This window comes from Coregonus lavaretus (genome assembly GCF_964263955.1).
Source record: "Coregonus lavaretus genome assembly, contig: HAP1_SCAFFOLD_3673, whole genome shotgun sequence".
NCBI classification, from domain to species: Eukaryota; Metazoa; Chordata; class Actinopteri; order Salmoniformes; family Salmonidae; genus Coregonus; species Coregonus lavaretus.
Window position 1 is genome coordinate 32,554 of NW_028164609.1, and position 26,905 is coordinate 59,458.

At 44.1% G+C, this 26,905-nt stretch overlaps 1 protein-coding gene across 1 annotated transcript in view; it reads left to right on the forward strand.

Moving 5' to 3' along the window:
* LOC311116852 (cadherin-12-like) overlaps window positions 1–26,704 on the forward strand; it is a gene marked incomplete at both ends in the record, with an annotated part of 33,223 nt that extends 6,519 nt beyond the window's left edge. The window contains 8 exons of the mRNA XM_084191886.1: window positions 7,057–7,351; window positions 10,891–11,010; window positions 19,056–19,223; window positions 19,622–19,809; window positions 23,972–24,225; window positions 25,105–25,241; window positions 26,309–26,430; window positions 26,590–26,704. Coding sequence (XP_084048012.1) covers window positions 7,057–7,351; window positions 10,891–11,010; window positions 19,056–19,223; window positions 19,622–19,809; window positions 23,972–24,225; window positions 25,105–25,241; window positions 26,309–26,430; window positions 26,590–26,704 — 1,399 coding nt within the window. The remainder of the gene's footprint in view (window positions 1–7,056; window positions 7,352–10,890; window positions 11,011–19,055; window positions 19,224–19,621; window positions 19,810–23,971; window positions 24,226–25,104; window positions 25,242–26,308; window positions 26,431–26,589) is intronic.
* Window positions 26,705–26,905: the final 201 nt, after the last annotated feature.

The following is a 26,905-nucleotide window of genomic DNA, read 5'->3' on the forward strand; positions in this document are numbered from 1 at the left end:
TAAATAGACAGCTACGAAAAATATAGATGAAAACTCTCTTGGTAAATAGTGTGGTCTACAGCTTATCATGAGATACTCTACCTCAGGCGAGCAAAACCTCGACACTTCCTTAATATTCGATTTTGTGCACCAGCTGTTGTTTACAAATATACATACAGTGAGGGAAAAAAGTATTTGATCCCCTGCTGATTTTGTACGTTTGCCCACTGACAAAGAAATGATTAGTCTATAATTTTAATGGTAGGTTTATTTGAACAGTGAGAGACAGAATAACAACAACAAAAATCCAGAAAAACGCATGTCAAAAATGTTATAAATTGATTAGCATTTTAATGAGGGAAATAAGTATTTGACCCCCTCTCAATCAGAAAGATTTCTGGTTCCAGGTGTCTTTTATACAGGTAATGAGCTGAGATTAGGACCACACTCTTAAAGGGAGTGCTCCTAATCTCAGTTTGTTACCTGTATAAAAGACACCTGTCCACAGAAGCAATCAATCAATCAGATTCCAAACCCTCCACCATGGCCAAGACCAAAGAGCTCTCCAAGGATGTCAGGGACAACATTGTAGACCTACACAAGGCTGGAATGGGCTACAAGACCATTGCCAAGCAGCTTGGTGAGAAGGTGACAACAGTTGGTGCGATTATTCGCAAATGGAAGAAACACAAAAGAACTGTCAATCTCCCTCGGCCTGGGGCTCCATGCAAGATCTCACCTCATGGAGCCCAGATCTTGTCAATGATCTCAAGGCAGCTGGGACCATAGTCACCAAGAAAACAATTGGTGACACACTATGCCGTGAAGGACTGAAATCCTGCAGCGCCCGCAAGGTCCCCCTGCTCAAGAAAGCACATATACATGCCCGTCTGAAGTTTGCCAAAGAACATCTGAATGATTCAGAGGAGAACTGGGTGAAAGTGTTGTGGTCAGATGAGACCAAAATGGAGCTCTTTGGCATCAACTCAATTCGGCGTGTTTGGAGGAGGAGGAATGCTGTCTATGACCCCAAGAACACCATCCCCACTGTCAAACATGGAGGTGGAAACATTATGCTTTGGGGGTGTTTTTCTGCTAAGGGGACAGGACAACTTCACCGCATCAAAGGGACGATGGACCGTCAAATCTTGGGTGAGAACCTCCTTCCCTCAGCCAGGGCATTGAAAATGGGTCGTGGATGGGTATTCCATCATGACAATGACCCAAAACACACGGCCAAGGCAACAAAGGAGTGGCTCAAGAAGAAGCACATTAAGGTCCTGGAGTGGCCTAGCCAGTCTCCAGACCTTAATCCTTTAGAAAATCTGTGGAGGGAGCTGAAGGTTCGAGTTGCCAAACGTCAGCCTCGAAACCTTAATGACTTGGAGAAGATCTGCAAAGAGGAGTGGGACAAAATCCCTCCTGAGATGTGTGCAAACCTGGTGGCCAACTACAAGAAATGTCAGACCTCTTTGATTTGCCAACAAGGGTTTCGCCACCAAGTACTAAGTCATGTTTTGCAGAGGGGTCAAATACTTATTTCCCTCATTAAAATGCAAATCAATTGATAACATTTTTGACATGCGTTTTTCTGGGTTTTTGTTGTTGTTATTCTGTCTCTCACTGTTCAAATAAACCTACCATTAAAATTATAGACTGATCATTTCTTTGTCAGTGGGCAAACGTACAAAATCAGCAGGGGATCAAATACCTTTTTCCCTCACTGTAGACCGCCACCCCTTGTCTTACCGGATGCCGCTGTTCTATCTTGCCGATGCAGCATGAACCCCGCCAGCTGTATGTTATCCATGTCGTCATTCAGTCACGACTCGGGTGAAACATAAGGTATTACAGTTTTTAATGTCCCGTTGGTAGGATATTCGTAATCGTAACTCCAATGATTGTACGTTGGCTAATAGGACTGATGGTAGAGGCAGATTACCCACTCGCTGTCGGATCCTTACAAGGCACCCCAACCTATGTCCCCGATATCTCCGTCTCGTTCTCCTGCGAATGACGGGGATTTGTGCCTTGTCGGGTGTCTGAAGTAAATCCTTTGTGTCCGACTTGTTAAAGAAAAAATCTTTGTCCAGTACGAGGTGAATAATCAATGTTCTGATATCTAGAAGATCTTTACAGTCATAAGAGACGGTGGCAGAAACAGTATGTACAAAATAAGTTACAAATAACGTGAAAAAACACAAATAACACACACAATAGCACAATTGGTTAGGAGCCCGTAAAACGGCAGCCATCTCCTCCGGCGCCATTTCACCCCCATTTCACCCCCATTTCACCCACATGCCCCCTATTCCTTATTGCTGGAAAACCGTTAACAATGACACATTCATTTATCTTACTGGTGGCCCTGTGCATGCCGTTCAGACGCTCAAATAACCACATTATACATCAGATTGTATGGATTTGGCTAAATATCAACACCTCATTCTATTCTATAACTGCTCAAATGCCCGACAGTCACTCCATCCCAACAATGCTTTGTACTCAGGGCACAAGCTATTCCTCTGCATAAAAGCACTGGATGGATACTGTTAATGATTATATTCAAATATGTACAGTTGAAGTCGGAAGTTTACATACACCTTAGCCAAATACATTTAAACTCAGTTTTTCACAATTCCTGACATTTAATCCTAGTAAAAATTCCCTCTGTTAGGTCAGTTAGGATAACCACTTTATTTTAAGAATGTGAAATGTCAGAATAATAGTAGAGAAAATGATTTATTTCACCTTTTATTTATTTCATCACATTCCCAGTGGGTCAGAAGTTTACATACACTCAATTTGTATTTGGTAGCATTGCCTTTAAATTGTTTAACTTGGGTCAAACGTTTCGGGTAGCCTTCCACAAGCTTCCCACAATAAGTTGGGTGAATTTTGGCCCATTCCTCCTGACAAAGGCCTCCTTGCTCGCACACACTTTTTCAGTTCTTCCCACAAATGTTCTATAGGATTGAGGTCAGGGCTTTGTGATGGCCACTCCAATACCTTGACTTTGTTGTCCTTAAGCCATTTTGCCACAACTTTGGAAGTATGCTTGGGGTCATTGTCCATTTGGAAGAACCATTTGCGACCAAGCTTTCACTTCCTGACTGATGTCTTGAGATGTTGCTTCAAGATATCCACATAATTTTCCTTCCTCATGATGTCATCTATTTTGTGAAGTTCACCAGTCCCTCCTGCAGCAAAGCACCCCCACAGCAAGATGCTGCCACCCCCGTGCTTCACGGATGGGATGGTGTTCTTCGGCTTGCAAGCCATCCCCTTTTTCCTCCAAACATAACGATGGTCATTATGGCCAAACGGTTCTATTTTTGTTTCATCAGACCAGTGGACATTTCTCCAAAAAGTACGATCTTTGTCACCATGTGCAGTTGCAAACCGTAGTCTGGTTTTTTTATGGCGGTTTTGGAGCATTGGCTTCTTCCTTGCTGAGCGGCCTTTCAGGTTATGTCGATATAGGACTCGTTTTACTGTGGATATAGATACTTTTGTACCTGTTTCCTCCAGCATCTTCACAAGGTCCTTTGCTGTTGTTCTGGGATTGATTTGCACTTTTCGCACCAAAGTACGTTCATCTCTAGGAGACAGAACGCGTCTCCTTCCTGAGCGGTATGACGGCTGCGTGGTCCCATTGTATTTATACTTGCGTACTATTGTTTGTACAGATGAACGTGGTACCTTCAGGCGTTTGGGAATTGCTTCCAAGGATGAACCAGACTTGTGGAGGTCTAAAAAAAAAATTCTGAGGCCTTGGCTGATTTTTTTTGATTTTCCCATGATGTCAAGCAAAGAGGCACTGAGTTTGAAGGTAGGCCTTAAAATACATCCACAGGTACACCTCCAATTGACTCAAATGATGTAAATTAGCCTATCAGAGGCTTCTAAAGCCATGACATTATTTTCTGGAATTTTCCTAGCTGTTTAAAGGCACAGTCAACTTAGTGTATGTAAACTTCTGACCCACTGGAATTGTGATACAGTGAATTATAAGTGAAATAATCTGTCTGTAAACAATTGTTGGAAAAATTACTTGTGTCATACACAAAGTAGATGTCCTAACTGACTTGCCAAAACTATAGTTTGTTAACAAGAAATTTGTGGAGTGGTTGAAAAACGAGTTTTAATGATTCCAACCTAAGTGTATGTATTTAAGCCAGACATTGTTCCTGTGGAGGTCTCATTGTTTTTACCACAAATGGCATCAATATCTGATTCACTTTAAAACTCATTATATCCAAACCCACTGTAAAGAGTAAAATCGTGTTCCTCCTGCTGAATGCGGTAGGTACATCAGACAGTAAAAAAGCATGTGATGAGCAAATGTGTCTCGAGATTCCGCCCTTTGATTTAATTACATTCAATTCACTGACTTTCTAAATAAACCATTAATCTCATGGAATTGGTTTTATGGTCCCCTGCATACTGAAACTGAATCACAGTGGCTGTGTCCCAAATGGCACTCTATTCCCTCCCTATATAGTGCATTGCTGTTGACCAGAACCCTATGGGCCCTGGTCAAAAGTAATGCAGTACATAGCGAATAGAGTGGGACATTTTATCGCTCTGTTGCTGTGGCTCATGGATTATCTGCTACAGATGTAGGATCTTCATTTGAGCCAGTTTGCGACAGCAGGAAAATGATCCTGCAGCAACAGGAAATGTGAATTACTATGTGGATTATAATTAACAGACATTTTTTGTAGGGGTTGATACATTTTTCGTTAGGGCAAATCAAGTCTGACATTTAAAGTGGAAATTACAAACTTTAGATCCTTTTTAAACTTCGAATACAGTTTGCATTTCCTGCTGTGCAGAAACATTCTCATCAACAAAAGAGTGATCGAATTAAGATCCTACATCTGTATCCTCTGCAAGTCAAGAGGTGGCAGGAATTTTACTTGATTATTCAATATAAAAAGTATTCTCTATTCTCTAGTATGCAGCTGTTAGAAATGCAGGAATGTCACATACTCCATGCAAAGTAAATTACAAAGTCTAAACACTAACAGAGAACCTAAATCATTGACATTTAGGTCTAGCACTGCTTCCTGCAGTTTCCACCATTCACTTAAAATAAAATAAATGTTTGGACTTATGTGCTGGACACTGGAACAATGCATTGCATCTTTCATGCTCCCTTACAATGAGTATGTTTTTATGCACACTAATAATTACATATTAAACTGATTATGGCAGTAGGCCGAGTATGTAAATACTCTACATGACCAAAAGTATGTGGACACCTGCTCGTAGAACATCTCATTCCAAACTCATGGGCATTAATATGGAGTTGGTCCCCCCTTTGCTGCTATAACAGCCTCCACTCTTCTGGGAAGGCTTTCCACTAGATGTTGGAACATTGCTGCGGGGACTTCAGCCACAAGGGCATTAGTGTTAGGCGATTAGGCCTGGCTCGCAGTCGGCCTTCCAATTAATCCCAAAGGTGTTTGATGGGGTTGAGCTCAGGGCTATGTGCAGGCCAGTCAAGTTCTTCCACACAGATGTTTCATTTCTGTATGGACCTTGCTTTGTGCACGGGGCATTGTCATGCTGAAACAGGAAAGGGCCTTCCCCAAACTGTTGCCACAAAGTTGAAAGAACAGAATCGTCTAGAATGTCATTGTATACCGTAGCTATAGATTTCCCTTCACTGGAACTAAGGGGCCTAGCCCAAACCATGAAAAACAGCCCCAGACCATTATTCCTCCTCCACCAAACTTTATAATTGGCACTATGCATTCGGGCAAGTAGCGTTCTCCTGGCATCCGCCAAAGCCAGATTCATCTGTTGGACTGTCAGACTGCCAGATGGTGAAGCATGATTCATCACTCCAGAGAACTAATTTTCACTGCTCCAGAGTCCAATGGCGGCGAGCTTTACACCACTCCAGCCGATGGTTGGCATTGCGCATGGTGATCTTAAGCTTGTGTGCGGCTGCTCGGCCATTGAAACACATTTCATGAAGCTCCCGACGAACAGTTCTTGTGCTGACGTTGCTTCCAGAGGCAGTTTGGAACTCGGTAGTGAGTGTTGCAACCGAGGACAGACAATTGTCTATGGAGATTGCATGGCAGTGCTCAATTTTATACACCTGTCAGCAACGGTTGTGGCTGAAATAGCCTAATCCACTAATTTGAAGGGTTGTCCACATACTTTTGTATATATAGTGCGTATCTTAATCGGCGTAAGGTCAAAATCGAAGTAAGCATACGCCGATTAAAATATCTGGTTTTCTGAGAAAACCTTTGAATTATTAGGACATGTAAACAGCTTAATCGGCCTTCCAGTGCCGTATTTGATATGAGTGTATGCTTAATTTGAGCCCGTTTGCTAAAGCAAGAAAGTAATCCTGCAGCAACAGGAAATATTAATAGAAATGTTTTGTAAGGGTTGATACATTTTTCGTTAGTAAATCAAGTCTGACATTTTAAAGTGGAAATTACAAACTTTAGAAGCCTTTTAAAACTTTGAATACACTTGAAGTTTGCATTTCCTGCTGTGCAGGAACATTCTCAGCCACAAAAGACTGATCAAATTAAGATCCTACATCTGTATGTAAAACCCGGCCATCCAGTCGAGTAATGAATCCCTTTATAGGATAGTCAAGCCACAGGTCATCTAAAGGATTTCTTTATTAACACAGGGGACTGTGCTCTGCCCCGTTATGTATCTATCAATGGCACAACATGTTCTCAGCATTTTCTTATGGTCAGTGACAGTTAGAAGGAACGAGGAGGAGCAGGAAATAGACACAGCTCAGCAAGAAAACTCTGTCCCCCTATGCATCTTGTTGTCATCCATCAAACAAGCCACAGTATGCACTAATGGTCTAATTATATCATGTCTAGGGGAGTACAGTACACTGAGTTCTCACTTACTTTGATAACATTATGTTGTATAACAGTGGTACAACACAGTTGTGACATAGCTGAAATCAATCTCATGGAGAGGGTTGGGGAAATGTGAATACAACTAAAGTCACATAAATAACTAGGCCTAGTATATATACCTACTTTGATTAATTGACAAATACAACATGTTTTCTCTATTCAGCTTCACACAGACCTGGACAGGGGTGACAGCGAGGTGAAGTACACTCTCTCAGGAGAAGGAGCCGGCACCATCTTCACCATAGACCAGACGACGGGCGACATCCATGCCTTGATGGGTCTGGACAGAGAGGAGAAGTCTTACTACACATTACGAGCCCAGGCTATGGACATGCACACAGGCAGGCCTCTGGAGCCTGAGTCTGAATTCATCATAAAAGTTCAAGACATCAATGACAATGAACCAAAGTTCTTAGAGGGCCCATATACAGCCAGTGTCCCAGAGATGTCACCAGGAGGTAAGAAAGGCACATATACTGTACTTTTTGGCTTACACAAATCCATATGGGGTAAAGATACTATGACGATGTTGGACAGTAATCTACACTAGGGTATTTGAAGGGTATCCTTTAGGACTACAGGCCTAGTTATACTGTCTACGATTTCATCTTCATACAATCACATGATTGAGACCGGCATAGGTTACTGTTGCTTGGTTTAATATCATTGCAGGCAGGTGGCCTTGATGTTTTGGGTTGTAAACGTTTTTGCAGTTGAAATGAATAAAGTACACTATTTGCCATAAAGCACACATTAAAAGCCAGCGACATTCATTCACAGTAAATTGCAGTGGACTCACCCGATGTTGGTCGTCTCGAACAAACCGCACCTTTTTTCTAAACGCATGCATCGCGTGCTGAACATAGTGAAATAGGCAGTGGTTTATAGACCTAAACCGGGCTGCAACCAGGGATGAATAAGAAAACATTAAGTCAACTCAACAACATTGCTAACAATGTATTACTTTTAACTAGGCATCAAATGACTCCCCTTTTAATGGGATCCCTGTTAAACTTTGTTAAATCAATATTGAGGACATGTAGTACACTCTTAGAAAAAAGGGTTCCAAAAGGGTTACAGAAAATGTTTGGATTTAGGCCTACACTCTTATTAAAAAAGGTTCTATCTACAACCTAAAATGGTTCTTCATCTGTCCCCATAAGAGAACCCTTTGAAGAGCCCTTTTAGGTTCCAGGTAGAACTGTTTTTGGTTCCAGGTAAAACCCCTTTGGGTTCTATGTAGAACCCTTTGTGGAAAGGTTTCCACATGGAACCCAAAAGGGTTCAACCCTGAACCAAAAGGGTTCTTCCTGGTACCAAAAAGGGCTCTTCAAAGGGTTCTCTTATGGGGACAGATGAAGAACAATTTTAGGTTGTAGATAGAACCTTTTTTAATAAGAGTGTAGGCCTAAATCCAAAAAAATTCTGTCTTTATCAGATAGGTCTATAAGCTTAAAAACGAAACATTGAATTAATATAAAATCTAAGTAAGGCCTAAGCAGGTTCTCCTTCCTCGATCACTGAGCACAGGTGGGGTACCAGGCTCTGCCCATAACAAGCTAAACCCAACAAAACGTTACACACAGGTATTTCACGTAGGCCTATTGCCAGAAATACTGGCACCAATCCAGAGAGCACATGACCAGTCGATGGAAGTGAGGGAACACAAACAAAAGAAAAATTAGATGAAAATTCAATTAGGTTGAATTCAGTAAAGACAACATATACCTCGTAAGTGTTCATGAGATCCTAAACACAGCATACACAGGAAAATGCAACAGATAAATTACATGGAATAATGAAAGAAACAAATTCTAAGGAGCGAAATGGCTAAATGTTGGTAAAACACAAAACAACACCGGCATTTTGGTAATAGTAGCGAACTGAAACCATGTAGTTTAACAAAACACTGTGCTGTCAATTATTGGGAAAGGTCTGAGAAAAATTTAAATGATAAATACATTATTTAGCCTACAGGGTGAAATGAATAGACAAGGTCTACACATTGATCTATGTATAAAGCTTAAGTTAGGGATGGAGCGGCTAGCCCATTCCATCTGTCTGGTAAATACTATTACTTAAAGTTAACGGTGAGGTTTTAAGACCATAATCTCTTAATTCTCATGAAGTTTAAACTCCATGTTAAAGCTTCAGATCCCAGCATTCATCCAAAAAGTCCAGCCAAGCTGTCTTGCTTTGAATTACATCAGATATCCTATAGCCTATGTACAGTGGGGAGAACAAGTATTTGATACACTGCCGATTTTGCAGGTTTTCCTACTTACAAAGCATGTAGAGGTCTGTACTTTTTATCATAGGTACACTTCAACTGTGAGAGACGGAATCTAAAACAAAAATCCAGAAAATCACATTGTATGATATTTAAGTAATTAATTTGCATTTTATTGCATGATATGAGTATTTGATACATCAGAAAAGCAGAACTTAATATTTGATACAGAAACCTTGGTTTGCAATTACAGAGATCATAAGTTCCCTGTAGGTCTTGACCAGGTTTGCACACACTGCAGCAGGGATTTTGGCCCACTCCTCCTTACAGACCTTCTCCAGATCCTTCAGGTTTCGGGGCTGTTGCTGGGCAATACGGACTTTCAGCTCCCTCCAAAGATGTTCTATTGTGTTCAGGTCTGGAGACTGGCTAGGCCACTCCAGGACCTTGAGATGCTTCTTACGGAGCCACTCCTTAGTTGCCCTGGCTGTGTGTTTCAGGTCGTTGTCATGCTGGAAGACCCAGCCACGACCCATCTTCAATGCTCTTACTGAGGGAAGGTGGTTGTTGGCCAAGATCTCGCGATACATGGCCCCATCCATCCTCCCCTCTATACGGTGCAGTCGTCCTGTCCCCTTTGCAGAAAAGCATCCCCAAAGAATGATGTTTCCACATCCATGCTTCACGGTTGGGATGGTGTTCTTGGGGTTGTACTCATCCTTCTTCTTCCTCCAAACTCGGCGAGTGGAGTTTAGACCAAAAAGCTCTATTTTTGTCTCATCAGACCACATGACCTTCTCCCATTCCTCCTCTGGATCATCCAGATGGTCATTGGCAAACTTCAGACGGGCCTGGACATGTGCTGGCTTGAGCAGGGGGACCTTGCGTGCGCTGCAGGATTTTAATCCATGACGGCGTAGTGTGTTACTAATGGTTTTCTTTGAGACTGTGGTCCCAGCTCTCTTCAGGTCATTGACCAGGTCCTGCCGTGTAGTTCTGGGCTGATCCCTCACCTTCCTCATGATCATTGATGCCCCACGAGGTGAGTTCTTGCATGGAGCCCCAGACCGAGGGTGATTGACCGTCATCTTGAACTTCTTCTATTTTCTAATAATTGCGCCAACAGTTGTTGCCTTCTCACCAAGCTGCTTGCCTATTGTCCTGTAGCCCATCCCAGCCTTGTGCAGGTCTACAATTTTATCCCTGATGTCCTTACACAGCTCTCTGGTCTTGGCCATTGTGGAGAGGTTGGAGTCTGTTTGATTGAGTGTGTGGACAGGTGTCTTTTATACAGGTAACTAGTTCAAACAGGTGCAGTTAATACAGGTAATGAGTGGAGAACAGGAGGGCTTCTTAAAGAAAAACTAACAGGTCTGTGAGAGACGGAATTCTTACTGGTTGGTAGGTGATCAAATACTTATGTCATGCAATAAAATGCTAATTAATTACTTAAAAATCATACAATGTGATTTTCTGGATTTTTGTTTTAGATTCCGTCTCTCACAGTTGAAGTGTACCTATGATAAAAATTACAGACCTCTACATGCTTTGTAAGTAGGAAAACCTGCAAAATCGGCAGTGTATCAAATACTTGTTCTCCCCACTGTAGATTACATTACATGCCAGAATGTGTCAAATTATGTCACAAACTTTGTCTTGATGAAAAACATACGAATCTTGTACTATTCTTAAGACGTAATGCTCGAAGTGACGAAAATAACAGTATTTCTAACAATTTCCTTCCCTTTGTCTCTGTCTGACGCACAGGTACTTTTGTTATGCAGGTGACTGCCACAGATGCTGACGACCCCACCTATGGGAATAGTGCACGGATCGTGTACAGTATCCTATACGGACAGCCTTACTTTTCAGTCGACTCCAAAACTGGTGAGATCACAACACAGTTGAAATCAAGGCACATCCATAATGTCACATGGAGAGATTTGAAAACCAAATGTGTAACTGGCCTTTACAATGGCATAATGTAAAGCTGTACCACTGGTGTTCCCAAATTAAAACTCCAGGTCGCACAGCAAAAATACAAACATTTTCAACCAAATTGGTCACACTTTAGAGCCCTGACCACTGCAATATCTTATTTCGATGTACAGTCAGGTCCATAAGTATTTGTGTGACAATTTGCATTATTCTGGCTCTGTACGCCACCACAATGGATTTTAAAAGAAACAATCAAGATGTGCTTTAAGTGTAGACTTTCATCTTTAATTTAAGGGTTTTGTCGAAATTCTTCTATGAACCGTGTAGGAATTATAACCATTTGTATACATAGCCCCCCAATTTTAGGGGCTCAAAAGTATTGGACAAACTAACATAATCATAAATTAAATTGTGAGTTTTAATACTTGGTTGCAAATCCTTTGCATTCAATGACTACCTGAAGTCTGGAACTCATAGACATCACCAGATGTTGGGTTTCTTCCCTGGTAATGCTCTGCCAGGCCTTTACTGCAGCTGTCTTCAGTTCCTGCTTGTTCTTGGAGCGTTTTGCCTTCAGTTCTGCCTTCAGCAAGTGGAATGCATGCTCAATTTGATTCAGGTCAGGTGATTGACTTGGCCATTGCAGAACATTCCACTTCTTTGCCTTAAAAAATTATTGGGTTGCTTTCGCAGTATGCTTCGGGTCATTGCCCATCTGCACTGTGAAGCACCGTCCAATGAGTTTTGAAGCATTTGGCTGAATCTGAGCAGATAATATAGCCCTAAACACCAGAATTCATCCTGCTGCTTTTGTCAGCAGTCACATCATCAATAAATACAAGGGAACCAGTTCCATTGGCAGCCATACATGCCCACGCCATAACACTACCTCCACCATGCATCACAGATGAGGTGGTATGCTTCAGATCATGAGCAGTTCCTTCCCTTCTCCATACTCTTCTCTTCCCATTATTCTGGTACAAGTTGATCTTTGTCTCATCTGTCCACAGGATGTTGTTCCAGAACTGTACAGGCTTTTTAATAAGTTTTTTGGCAAACTCTAATCTGGTCTTCCTGTTTTTGAGGCTTACCAATGGTTTACATCTTGTGGTAAACCCTCTGTATTTACTTTGGTGTAGTCTTCTTGTCAAGGGTTCTGATGCGAATGTGGTGTGGAATCAAGTGCAGGACACAGGAGCTCAGTCAAACCTGACTTTACTGAAATGAAACAAATACAAACGGGTCCAACTAACCCGGAGGCGAACAATACGCAACAGTGCGTAAAATACCAAAACCGACTACGCACGAAAACAAAAGTGCGACGGTACACTCTGGCGTCTGTCCAAACAAATGAAGAGCACCAACAGACAGGTGAAAACAATTACACACAACACATGACAGAAACAACGAGAACTTATAGGACACATAATCAACACTAAACATGAACAGGTGTACCAAACAGACCTAACCAAACAAACATCGAAAACAAAGAACGGTGGCAGCTAGTACTCCGGAGACGACGACCGCCGAAGCCTGCCCGAACAAGGAGGAGGAGCAGCCTCGGCCGAAACTGTGACAGTACCCCCCCCTTGACGCGCGGCCCCAGCCGTGCGCCGATCCCGGCCTCGAGGACGACCAGGAGGACGCGGAGCAGGGCGCGTGGGATGACCACGATGGAACTCGGTCAGAAGAGACAGGTCTAAGATGTCCCTCCTCGGCACCCAGCACCTCTCCTCCGGGCCGTACCCCTCCCACTCCACGAGATATTGGAGACCCCCCATCCGACGTCTCGAATCCAAGATGGACCGCACGGTGTAAGCCGGGGCCCCCTCGATGTCCAATGGGGGCGGAGGAGTCTCTCTGATCTCATCTTACTGGAGTGGACCAGCTACCACCACCTGAGAAGAGACACATGGAACGAGGGGTTAATACGATAGTCACTAGGCAGTTGTAATCTGTAACACACCTCGTTCAATCTTCTCAGGACTTTAAACGGCCCCACAAACCGCCGACCCAGTTTCCGGCAGGGCAGGCTGAGGGGCAGGTTTCTGGTAGAGAGCCAGACTCGGTCACCAGGTGCGTACACCGGCCCCTAACTGCAGTGGAGATCGGCGCTCGCCTTTTGACGACGGATGGCCCGCTGCAGATGGACGTGTGCAGCGTTCCACGTCTCCTCCGAGCGCCGCACCCACTCATCCACCGCAGGAGCCTCGATCTGGCTCTGCTGCCATGGTGCCAGAACCGGCTGGTGACCTAACACACATTGGAAAGGGGTTAGGTTAGTTGAGGAGTGGCGTAGGGAATTCTGGGCCATTTCTGCCCAAGGAACATACCGTGCCCACTCCTCCGGCCGGCCCTGGCAGTATGATCTAAGAAACCTACCCACATCCTGGTTCACGCGTTCCACCTGCCCATTACTCTCAGGATGGTAACCCGAGGTAAGGCTCACCGAGACCCCCAAACGCTCCATAAAAGCTCTCCAGACTCTGGAGGTGAACTGGGGACCTCGATCAGACACAATATCCTCGGGTACCCCGTAGTGCCGGAAAACGTGGGTGAATAGAGCTTCGGCGGTCTGTAGGGCAGTAGGAAGGCCCGGCATAGGGAGCAAACGACAGGCCTTAGAGAACCGGTCCACAACGACCAGTATAGTGGTATTTCACTGCGAGGGGGGAAGGTCAGTGATGAAGTCCACCGAGAGGTGAGACCATGGTCGTTGTGGAACGGGCAGGGGTTGTAACTTACCCCTAGGCAGATGTCTAGGCGCCTTACACTGGGCGCACACCGAGCAGGAGGAGACATAAACCCTCACATCCCTGGCTAACGTGGGACACCAGTACTTAGCACCAAGACAGTGCACTGTCCGGCCAATACCAGGATGTCCAGAGGAGGGTGACGTGTGAGCCCAATAAATGAGTCGATCCTGAACCTCGAGCGGAACGTACTTCCGACCCACAGGACACTGTGGAGGGCTAGGGTCGGTACGCAACGCCCGCTCGATTTCAGCATCGACCTCCCACACAACCGGTGCCACTAGACAAGACTGCGGTAGTATGGAAGTGGGCTCAACGGACCTCTCCTCTGTGTCATACCGCCGGGACAGGGCGTCTGCCTTACCGTTCTGGGACCCAGGGATGTACGTGATTTTAAATACGAACCTGGCTAGAAACATGCTCCACCGAGCCTGGCGAGGGTTCAGTCTCCTAGCCGCCCGGATGTACTCCAGGTTCCGATGGTCAGTCAAAATGAGGAAAGGGTGTTAAGCCCCCTCAAGCCAATGCCTCCACACCTTTAGGGCCTGTACCACGGCTAACAGCTCCCTGTCCCCTACGTCATAATTTCGCTCCGCCGGGCTGAGCTTTTTAGAGTAAAAAGCACAGGGCCGGAGTTTAGGTGGCGTGCCGGACCGTTGAGATAGAACGGCCCCTATACCGGCCTCAGACGCGTCCACCTCTACCTGAAATGGTAAGGCGGGATCCGGATGCGCCAGCACCGGAGCCGAAGTAAACAGGCCCTTCAGTTTCCCAAAAGCCCTGTCCGCCTCAGCTGACCACTGCAAGTGCACCGGACCCCCCTTCAGAAGAGACGTGATGGGAGCTGCCACCTGTCCAAAACCCCGGATAAACCTCCGGTAGTAATTCGCAAAGCCCTAGAACTGCTGCACCTCTTTAACAGTGGTTGGGGTTTGCCAATTACGCATGGCTGACACACGGTCCACCTCCATCTTCACCCCTGACGCGGACAACCGATAACCCAAAAAGGAGACCGACTCCTGGAAAAACAGACATTTCTCTGCCTTGACATACAGGTCGTGCTTCAACAGCCTCCTCAACACTCGACGCACCAGGGCTACATGCTTGGCTCGGGTAGAAGAGTACACCAGAATGACATCAATGTACACGACCACACCTTGCCCCTGCATGTTCCGGAAGATCTCATCCACGAAGGATTGGAAGACTGAATGAGCATTCATCAACCCGTATGGCATGACGAGATACTCGTAATGACCCGAGGTGGTACTAAATGCTGTCTTCCATTCATCGCCCTCCCTAATGCGCACCAAGTTATATGCACTCCTGAGATCCAGTTTTGTGAAGAAACGCGCTCCGTGCAATGATTCCGTCATAGTCGCAATCAGAGGGAGTGGATAACTGTATTTCACAGTAATCTGATTGAGACCACGGTAATCAATGCACGGGCGCAACCCTCCATCCTTTTTCTTCACAAAAAAGAAGCTCGAGGACGCAGGGGAAGTGGAGGGCCGTATGTATCCCTGTCTCAAAGATTCGGCTATGTACGTCTCCATAGCCCTTTTCTCCTCTTGAGACAAAGGATACACGTGGCTCCGCGGGAGCGCTGCTCCTGCCTGGAGGTCTATCGCACAATCCCCCTGTCTGTGAGGAGGCAACTGCGTCGCCCTCGCCTTACTGAACACAAGTGCCAAATCCTCATATTCAGGGGGAATGTGCATTGCGGCCACTTGGTTTGGACTTTCCACCGAGGTCGCCCCCACGGAAACACCCAGACATCGCCCCTCACACTGAGCAGACCACTCCCTGAGAGCCCTCTCTTGCCACGAAATAGAAGGGTTATGGGTACTTAACCAGGGAATTCCCAGCACCACCGGGTACGCAGGGGAGTCGATCAGATATAGCTGAATAGACTCCTCATGACCCCCCTGCGTACACATCCTAAGTGGTGCTGTGACCTCCCTAATCAACCCCGAACCCAACGGGCGACTATCTAAAGCATGAACTGGAAATGGAACGTCCACAGGAAGGAGGGGAATCCCTAAATCTAAACAAAATTTCCGATCCACAAAATTCCCAGCTGCGCCTGAATCTACTAGTGCCTTATGCTGGGAATGAGGTGCAACCTGTGGAAAACTTACAGGTATACAGAAGTGCACAACAGAGAGCTCTGGGTAAGTGGGGCGTCTACTCACCTGGGAAGGCTCCCCAGTGCGTGGCCTGTCGTCCCCTCCTCCTGGAGACCCTCCCCAGCACCTGGCCGCAGTGTGCCCTCCACGGCCACAAGTGGTGCAGGGGACAGGCCCCCTCGGGCTCCTTCTCCTCCTCTCTCTAGCGCCAGCACCCCCGAGCTCCGTAGGGCTCGGCTCGGAGGTGCTGGAGGATGGAATGGACGGACCCCACTCGGGACGTCCACGGGTGGCCAGCAGGGTGTCAAGACGGATGGACATGTCGACCAACTGGTCGAACGTGAGGTTGGTGTCCCTGCAAGCCAACTCACGTTGGACGTCCTCCCGTAGACTACATCGAAAGTGATCGATGAGGGCCCGTTCATTCCACCCTGCATCTGCCGCTAGTGTCCGGAACTCCAGTGCGAACTCCTGGGCGCTCCTCCTCCCCTGTCGGAGGTAGAATAGACGCATAGGAGATGGTGGTGGCGTCTATCCTCCTCCATTCGGCGTTGGCCCATTCCAACGCCTTGCCGGTGAGACAGGAGATGAGGGCGGAAACGCTCTCGTGTCCCGAGGGCACCGGGTGTACAGTGGCCAGGTAGAGCTCCACCTGCAGGAGGAACCCCTGACACTCGGCAGCTGTGCCGTCATACGCCCTCGGGAGCGAGAGCCGAATCCCAAACAAACATCGAAAACAAAGAACGGTGGCAGCTAGTACTCCGGAGACGACGACCGCCGAAGCCTGCCCGAACAAGGAGGAGGAGCAGCCTCGGCCGAAACCGTGACACTTCTCTTGATTGTTGACTTTGACACAGATATGCCTACCTCCTGGAGGGTGTTCTTGATCTGGCCAACTGTTGTGAAGGGGTTTTTCTTCACCAAGGAAATAATGATTCTATCATCCACCACAGTTGTTTTCCGTGGTCTTCCGGGCCTTTTGGTGTTCCTGAGCTCACCAGTGCATTCTTTCTTTTTAAGAATGTACCAAATAGTTGATTTGGCCACACCTAATGTTTTGCTATCTCTCTGGGTTTATTTTGATTTTTCAGTCTAATGATGGCTTGCTTCACTGGCAGTGACAGCTCTTTGGACTTCATATTGAGGGTTAACAGCAACAGATTCCAAATGCCACACTTGAAATCAACTCTAGACCTTTTATCTGCTTACTTGTTGTAATACATACTCAGGGAGAAAAATTTGTAGATTCACGCGCAGAACGCGGCAGGTGTTTATTTTGCATTCGCAGAAGGCAGGAATCGTGGACACAGGCAGGCAATGGTCATACACAGGAAGGCTAACAGGCATGTGAATCAAAACTAGGACTGAAGGCTATAACTGGTTCTCACAAACGAGCTAGGAAAAGGCTTAGTAGAGTCAAAAAGAACAATACCTCACAAGGCACAAACAGAATGAACTGAACTAAATAAGGGGCTGATGAGACCAGGTGAGTAACACAGGTGAAATCAATGAACAAAAATAAAATACAGGGCTACGTTCAAGAACACAAAGAAACAGGGCTACGTTCAAGGTGAACTAAGAAAATAAATACAGAACCTTACACTTGTAAATGAACTAATGAGGGAATAACACACACCTGGCCATGGAACAGCTGAGCAGCCAATTGTCCAATTACTTTAGGTCACTTAAAAAGGGGGGGACCACATATAAAAAGTGCTGTAACTCCTATACCGTTGACCCGTTTTGGATGTAAATACCCTCAAATTAAAGCTGAAAGTCTGCACATTCAGCTCATATTCATTATTTAATTTCAACTCCAATATACTGTGGTAGACAGCTAAAATAATAATAACTTGGTCAATGTCCAAATATTTATGGGCCTGACTGTATGTGATTATTTTAGATACTACATTGCCAAAAGTATGTGGACACCTGCTCATCGAACATCTCATTCCAAAATTATGAGCATTCATGTGGAGTTGGTCTCCCCTTTGCTGCTATAACATCCTCCACTCTTCTGGGAAGGCTTTCCACTAGATGTTGGAACATTGCTGTGGGGACTTGCTTCCATTCAGCCACAAGAGCATTAGTGAGGTTGGGCACTGATGTTGGGCGATTAGGCCTGGCTCGCAGTCGGTGTTCCAATTCATCCCAAAGGTGTGCAATAGAGTTGAGGTCAGGACTCTGTGCAGGCCAGTCAAGTTCTTCTACACCGATCTCTACAAACCATTTCTGTATGGACCTAGCTTTGTGCACGGGGTCATTGTCATGCTGAAAAAAGGAAATGGCCTTCCCCAAACTGTTGCCACAAAGTTGGATTGTCTAGAATGTCATTGTATGCTGTAACGTCAAGATTTCTCTTCACTGGAACTAATGGGCCTAGCCCGAACCATGAAAAACAGACCCCAGACCATTATTCCTCCTTCACCAAACATTACAGTTGGCACTATGCATTGGGGCAGGTAGCATTCTCCTGGCATTCGCCAAACCCAGATTCGTCCGTCGGACTGCCAGATGGTGAAGCATGATTCATCACTCCAGAGAACGAGTTTCCACTGCTCCAGAGTCCAATGGCAGCGAGCTTTACACCCCTCCAGCCGTCACTTGGCATTGTGAATGGTGATCTAAGGCTTGTGTGCGGCTGCTCGGCCATGGAAACCCATTTCATGAAGCTCCCGACAACCAGTTCTTGTGCTGACGTTGCTTCCAGAGGCAGTTTGGAACTCAATAGTGAGTGTTGCAGATAAAGTTGGACAGAGTATAGGGGAACACTCTGCTTGACTCACAGGATGACAACACAGTGCAATTCCTTTGCCTTTTTACTCATTGTCGGTGGCAACTTGTGACCCCGTAGTACCCGTGCCATGGGCTGACTCCTGATCAAACGCTATTCACACATCTTTTATTCACTATTCACACACAATCCACCTCTTCTCAATTCCCTCTAGTAACATCAAAGGTGATACGATCTCGTATAGTCACAACTCATCTCTCTTTCTCCACCTGTGTACCCTCTCCCTCTCTCTCTCTGCCTCTCTCTCTCTCTCTCTCTCTCTCTCTCTCTCTCATTTCTCTCCCTCACATCTTCCCTGTTTGTTTCTGTGACCTTAAACAGGGGTGATAAGGACTGCTTTACCCAACATGGATCGTGAAATGAAGGAGCTGTACCAGGTCCTTATTCAGGCCAAGGATATGGGCGGGCAGCTGGGGGGACTAGCCGGAACAACCACCATCAACATCACCCTCAGCGACGTCAATGACAACCCGCCCAGGTTTTCAAAAAGTGTGCCACATTGCATTTAAATGACAACGGCTTTGTTTGCTGTTAGCCAATAAATCTAGCAAGTCTAACAAGTATGAAAGTTGAATGCATGTGTTAATTGTGTGTGCTGAAAGTCACCTTATATCTCTAAGTAATTTTATGTTAATCTAATCATTAATTAGTGTTAATTAGTGTAACTCAATTATAATGAGGTTATGCACTGTCTATACATAATCAATTGTTTTAAATGACCATAGAAGTGATAACTGCACAGATAGTTTTCATATAACACATTACAAAGAGGATGATGTGAGTCTGTTGTCCTTACTTAACACTACCGCCGGGACTTGACACATACAAGAATCTGCCAATGACATATTTTATTTTAAACTTTCTCGTCTGTCTTTATTTTCCACCAGGTATTTTCCACCTCAGGGTCCCAGAATCATCATCTGTGGGCTCAGCAGTAGGGAAGATCAGAGCTCATGACCTGGACTCTGGCAGGAATGCAGAGGTGGAATATTCTATAGTTCCTGGGGATGAAGGAAAGGTGTTTGATGTCACCTCCAACATGCACAGTCAGGAGGGAATCATAGTCCTTAGAAAGGTAGGAATTCACAACCCTCCACCAGTCACTTCATTTAACTTTAACACTTTTGCCCTGTGATGAGGATACTGTAGGTCCACAAATGATATCCATTGCACTTGGTTTTGGGACAGTTTCTCAATTTCATTCCATGAGAATTTCAGATCTGTTATGATAGATCACGAGCAATGCTGCTCATTTAGATGATTAAAATAATGTACTACTTGGGCCTTGGAATATTAATAGATAATTGCTGCATATATCTTTTTATCACAGCTACAAACCATCCTCAGAACCTAACCAGGAGGAAGTATGGAGAACTTGATGATCCCGATGTTCTGGCATTCTAAAAATGCATTGGGATATTTTTAGCAGGAAGTGCCCACCCACTGGACACAGACGTCAATTCAAAGTCTATTCCACGTTGGTTCAACGTCATTTCATTGAAATGACGTGGAAACAATTTTGATTCAACCAGTGTGTGCCCAGTGGGCAATGTTTTGGGATTTAGCTGACATTAATAAATAAATGCCTCCAAGGCTAGGATCAGAAAACACACCTCCTGATGGGATGTGACGAGCAGGAATCCCTTTAGACATTCTCTTTACAGCAGCTTTTCTCTTTGAGACCCACATACTTCCAAACTCCTATCTTCACATAAATGGATAGTTGCACCAATTGTCCTGATGAAAGCTTTTGAACTGGGTTTGAGTACATCTCTCGTTTGGTCTGGGATGATATTATTACTTGTTCACAGATGGGGTGTGTATCTTGCAGCTATGTGAGTTACCTCGCAAATACTGTGTTTCTGTTTCTGGAGGACGTCCTTGGTTACATAGAAGTTTCCCCATGTGCCACCTGCATTTGTTTTGATGTTGACAATGAAACTTCAAAGCATTAGACACTTTCTTGCAAATACATAGTGCGAATTATATATAAAGGCACAATTGCCTTCTGAAATTGAAATGATTATTGGGCCATCATTTTGTAGCTCTTTGTATCACAGCCATCCTTCTTATTGCTCTGTCTATTTCTTCCACTCTCTAAATGTAAGACATCTACAAAGTCCTGACAAGTAGCCCAAAATGACAAACCATATAACTGACATTGCAGAACGAGCGTGTGTACCAGATGATACATCGAAATGGCTGCTGGTGGATCACCAGGTAGTAGAGACACAGGGGTCAACTAAACCCCCCCCCCCCCCACACACACACACACACATACACACATACAGTACCAGTCAAAAGTTTGGACACACCTACTCATTCAAGTGTTTTTCTTTATTTTTTACTATTTTCTACATTGTAGAATAATAGTGAAAAAATCTAAACTATGAAATAACACATATGGAATAATGTAGTAACCAAAAAAGTGTTTAACAAATCAAAATATATTTTAGATTCTTCAAAGTAGCCACCCTTTGCCTTGATGACAGCTTTGCACACTCTTGGCATTCTCTCAACCAGCTTCACCTGGAATGCTTTTCAAACACTCTTGAAGGAGTTCTTGTTGGCTGCTTTTCCTTCACTCTGCGGTCCTACTCATTCCAAACCATCTCAATTGGGTTGAGGTCGGGTGATTGTGGAGGCCAGGTCATCTGATGCAGCACTCCATCACTCTCCTTCTTGGTCAAATAGCCCTTACACAGCCTGGAGGTGTGTTGGGTCATTGTCCTGTTTGAAAACAAATGATAGTCCCACTAAGCGCAAACCAGATGGGATGGCTTATCGCTGCAGAATGCTGTGGTAGCCATGCTGGTTAAGTGTGCCTTGCATTCTAAATAAATCACAGACAGTGTCACCAGCAAAGCACCCCCACACCATCACACTTCCTCTTCCATGCTTCATGGTGGGATCAATACATGCGTAGATCATCCGTTTACCTACTCTGCGTCTAAAAACGACACGGCGGTAAGAACCAAAAATCTCAAATTTGGACTCATCAGACCAAAAGACAGATTTCCACCGGTCTAATGTCCATTGCTCGTTTTTCTTAGCCCAAGCAAGTCTCTTCTTCTTATTGGTGTTCGATCATGAAGGCATGATTCACGCAGTCCCCTCTGAACAGTTGATGTTGAGATGTGTCTGTTACTTGAACTCTGTGAAGCATTTATTTGGGCTGCAATCTGAGGTGCAGTTAACTCTAATAACTCTGGGTCTTCCTTTCCTGTGGCGGTCCTCATGAGAGCCAGTTTCATCATAGCGCTTGATGGTTTTTGCGACTCCACTTGAAGAAACTTTCAAAGTTCTTGAAATTTTCCGGATTGACCTTCATGTCTTAAAGTAATGATGGACTGTCGTTTCTCTTTGCTTATTTGAACTGTTCTTGCCATAATATGGACTTGGTATTTTACCAAATAGGGCTATCTTCTGTATACCACCCCTACCTTGTCACAACACAACTGATTGGCTCAAATGCGTTAAGAAGGAAAGAAATTACACAAATTAACTTTTAACAAGGCACACCTGTCATCAAGGCAAAGGGTGGCTACTTTGAAGAATCTCAAATATAAAATATAAAACACTTTTTTGGTTACTACATGATTCCATATGTGTTATTTCATAGTTGTGATGTCTTCACTTTTATTCTACAATGTGGAAAATAGTACAAATTAAAAAAACCTGGAAAGAGTAGGTGTGTCCAAACTTTTGACTGGTACTCTACATTTGCCTAAACAACACCAAACCACCCACTGTGAAAGCCCAGGTGTTGGTGGAAAGTCTGGAAAATTGCTGAGACCGGTTATTTTGCTCCCGTCTCTGACTTAGGGAGGGCTCAGCCAAGGTTTGCCATAGTGTGATAAGAGGATTTGGAGTAATGGATTCAAGGGATAATCGGCTCCGTCAAAATAAAAGATTATAGTGAAACCATAGGTAAACCGTCTGTGGGATTCGAATGCCCTCTACATGTATTTATGTGTCAAGATATCGGGGTCTTTCTACATTGGACAGTTTGCTGGATTTCGTTTCGGTCTTAAAGCACACTCTAATCTAAACTATACTTCAAGACTCCAGTAATTATTATCTGGCAGGTTCCAACCTTTATACGTTAGACTATCAACCTCTTCTGATTTATTTGAGATAATATGATCTCTTTCCAAGCTGAGCTCTTGTATATTTCAAAAGTAGTTATTATCATGTGGTTTATCAGTGAATTAAAAAAAGTGTGCCCTCACATTTTAAGTAGGAGGTTGAGGCGCTTTGCTATCCCATTGATCTCCTAGACGATGAGACATGGCAGGTAAGTCAGTCACACAGGAGGGCAAAGTGAAAACAGCAGGAGCTTCCTGGCACAAAAACTGTAATTGACACCTCTGTGCCAATGATAAGAAGACATTTCACTAGGTTGCAGATTTGTGGTGGGAGGTAGAGTTGGAGGATATAGGCCCAAACCAACAAAGGATGGGTTCAATTTCCAGATAATGAATATTTTCCCTGCTAATTTACATGTATGCAGTGTTGCAGGAATTGTGTTCCCTGCAGGTAACGCTGAACAGTGCTTTTGGGATAGGATAGCACACATGCTGTGGTGTCTGTCCTTCTGCATCACCGGCCCAGTCCTGTTGTCTGTCTGGTTGTTATCCAGTCAGCAGGGTGGCTGCCATTTCCACAGATTACCAGATGTTTGGGTGCATGTGCCTCAGACAGGGACTGCTGTGTGTGTGTTGGCAGTGAGAACTGTTTTGTTGTAAACACTAACTAGGGACCCAGCTGAGTTAATGTAAGACAGTAATATAGGGTTAGAAAGCTGTTCTCAACGTGTCTTCCTGAAAATGTGTCAAAACCCAAGCATTCACTTTTCAATTCTCAAATTGCTTAAATGCTGAGACACTGAAGAACATGCATCTGTTTTGGTAAAAGCACATTGAAACCAACCCTTTTGGTTCATTTTAGATTAATCAATCTTGGTTGGTGCAGTTAATGGGCACATTTCTATATCAAAGTACTTAACTTCCGTGTCTGTTGAGCATATTAAACCGAACAGAGGTGTTAACAAACTGAACCAAGACAGTTATGACCCCCTAAGCTTTATATTTGACCATTGCACAGTATATTCAGTGTTCATGTAAAATGTTTGCTTTTCTTGAAGGTATTAATTCGATCATTCTATGTTGATTCATATTTCTGAATAATAAATGCATTTAACTTTGCTGATTACTCCTTCACTCATTATCTTTCAGCATCTCGACTACGAAAACAAAAAGTCGTACACCTTTAAAGTGGAGGCCTCCAACGCTCACCGGGACCCCCGGTTCCTCCACCTGGGCCCTTTCAAAGACATCGCCACAGTCAAGGTCAATGTGCTGGATGTGGACGAACCCCCTGTGTTCACTAAGACCTCTTACACCATAGATGTGTATGAGGACACTCCTGTGGGCACCATCATTGGATCAGTTACTGCACAGGACCTAGACGCAAGCAGCAGTGCAGTTAGGTACGTACTCATGCATATATATAATAAGTATTGTGTACCTACAGTATGTTTACTCAAAGATGAGATCCATCAAGGCTGGGGTTGAGAAATGGGTCCATCATGGGCTGAGTTACTTTACATTTGGGCACTTATGTCTGACACCTTAAACGGCAACAAAACCCACCTCTGCTCCTCAGAGGTATGAATGAACACTGACATCTACTATCACATTTGGCCTATTGTTTGTCTTCTTCTTCTAAATGTTTTTCAAGTACAGTTGACTTCCACTCTGTTGGTGTTGAGAGCGGGAACGTGAGACGCAGGACATCTCTTGCACAAGAACATCAAAATACTTTGTAGCCCAACTGTGTATTTTTGTTATCTATGAATATTTAACGGATTACTACAAATGGAGGAGGCAGTCATTCACCTTGCTTAAAAGGCAGTCTTCATGATGGCTGCTTAATATTTCAGAGCATTACATTTGTCATTGTTCTTTTGGGATATGGAACACTTAAATGTACTAAAACGCTGATCAGAACACAACCAGATTGCATCCCAAATGGCATCCTATTCCCTAGATAGTGCACTTCTTTTGTCAAAAGAAGTGCACTATAAGGAATAGGGTGCCATTTGGGACAAATCCCCAGTCTCTACATGAAAATCAAATTATTATTATTCTGTGTAATGTTTCCTGTCATAGCCTTGGTCTTTATTTGATTAATCGTTCTGACATTTCTCCTTGGGAACCAATCAAATATTTATCTATCTCTATAGATCTATTACATAGAAAATGTATGTCAAGAATAGCTAAGCTGTATGTCTTGATTGAGAGATGCCGTGTGAGGTTGAAGGAATCATATGTATATGTTAATTATACGTTTTCTGCATGTTTTGTAGGTACTCTATTGAGTGGAAGAGGCCTGTGGACAGCTGCTTTGACATTGATACTGTGGAAGGGACCATCTCCACCAACGAGATGTTGGACAGAGAGAGTAATAGGCAGCACAATATCTCTGTTGTGGCCAGTAAAGTTAGTAAGTATTGGGACGAAGGGTTAATATGTATATAATATATATTAATATCAGAGGAGGCTGGTAGGCGGAGATATAGGTGGACGGGCTCACTGTAATGGCTGGACTGGAATTAATGGAATGGAGTCAAACACGTTGTTTCCATGTGCTTGATGTGTTTGGTAAAATTTATTTATTCCATTCCAGCCATTACAACGAGCCAGTCCTCCTATAACTCCTTCCACCAGCCTCCTCTGGTTAATATAAATCCGCCTGGGGCCGTATTCACAAAGCCTCTCAGAGTAGAATTGTTGATCTAAGATCAGTTTTGCCTTTTAAATCACAATGAACAAGAAGGGGGCCCTGATCCTAGATCAGTAATCTCTGAGACACTTTGTGAATGCTGGTCCTGGAGCAAATAACTTGGACAGTGTTTGCAGAAAGCAAGCCATTCAGTAATCTCCTACACACACAATGTTCCATACTTTTGGCACCATCTAGGGGAATTGACTGAAACGTACGGTAATGCAGACTGACAGATAAGATGAACTAATGCTATTTCTCCACTGAAACGGCAGCTTATTATATGGGAAGATTTTCAATTGAAATAAAAATAATCATTAGCATGATTAGCAAATCACACAATACAATCAACACATATGATTAATATCTTATAATTTGTCTGTGCTGACATTTGTTTTTCTATTAAAACATTTTGAATATTTTTCAATGACTATTTTTAAGTGTTACATTATTTAATTGTCAATTTCATATTGATTGAATGAGGCCTGCAATTCCAAGTGCAAACAGAAAGTGTCACTGTTGCATCTTTTATCAAACTAGAGTTAACATGTGCCCAATACATCATTACATTTTACATTTTAGTCATTTAGCAGACGCTCTTATCCAGAGCGACTTACAGTTAGTAATACACCTCAATACTGTTTGTTTTACAAAGCAGTTCACACATGATGAGAGAAAGGACTTTTGCAATGCTCACTCATTTGTGATGCTCACTGAGGTCCACTATGTGCATGATGTATTTATTATGTGTTGTATGTTGTATGTTACTGTTTTCTTTGATTCTGCAGACAAGCCTCTCCTATCCGACAAGGTCACAGTCACAGTCAATGTGTTGGATGTCAACGAGTTCCCTCCGGAGCTTGCCGTTCCCTTTGACACTTTTGTCTGTGAAAATGCAGAAGTAGGCCAGGCATGTACAGTTCCACTGTGAGAAAGGCTGTGTGCGTGCGTGGAGTGCTTGTGTGCACGTGTGCGTGTGTGTGAGAGAGAATGAAAGAGAATAATTGTGATAAATTGTTTCTCCACTTGGTTCTGGGCATATAGTTGAAAGCTCTTTGTGCTTTGCCAGGTAATTCAGACCATCAGTGCTACGGACAAGGATCTTCCCGCTGTTGGACAGAGGTTCTTCTTCAAGTCCCCTAGGGAAATCAGAAACAGGAATTTCACCGTGAGAGACTTTGGAAGTAAGCCATATTTTTTCCCTCCAGAAAAGGGATAAAAGAGAGCAACAGAGATGGAGAGAGAGTAAAGGGGGGAGAGAGTGAGATAGAGAGAGAGACAGACAGAGGAAGAGAGGTGGAGAGAGAGTAAAGGGGGGAGAGAGTGAGATTGAGAGAGAGTGAGAGAGAGAGAGAGAGAGAGAGGTGGAGAGAGAGTAAAGGGGG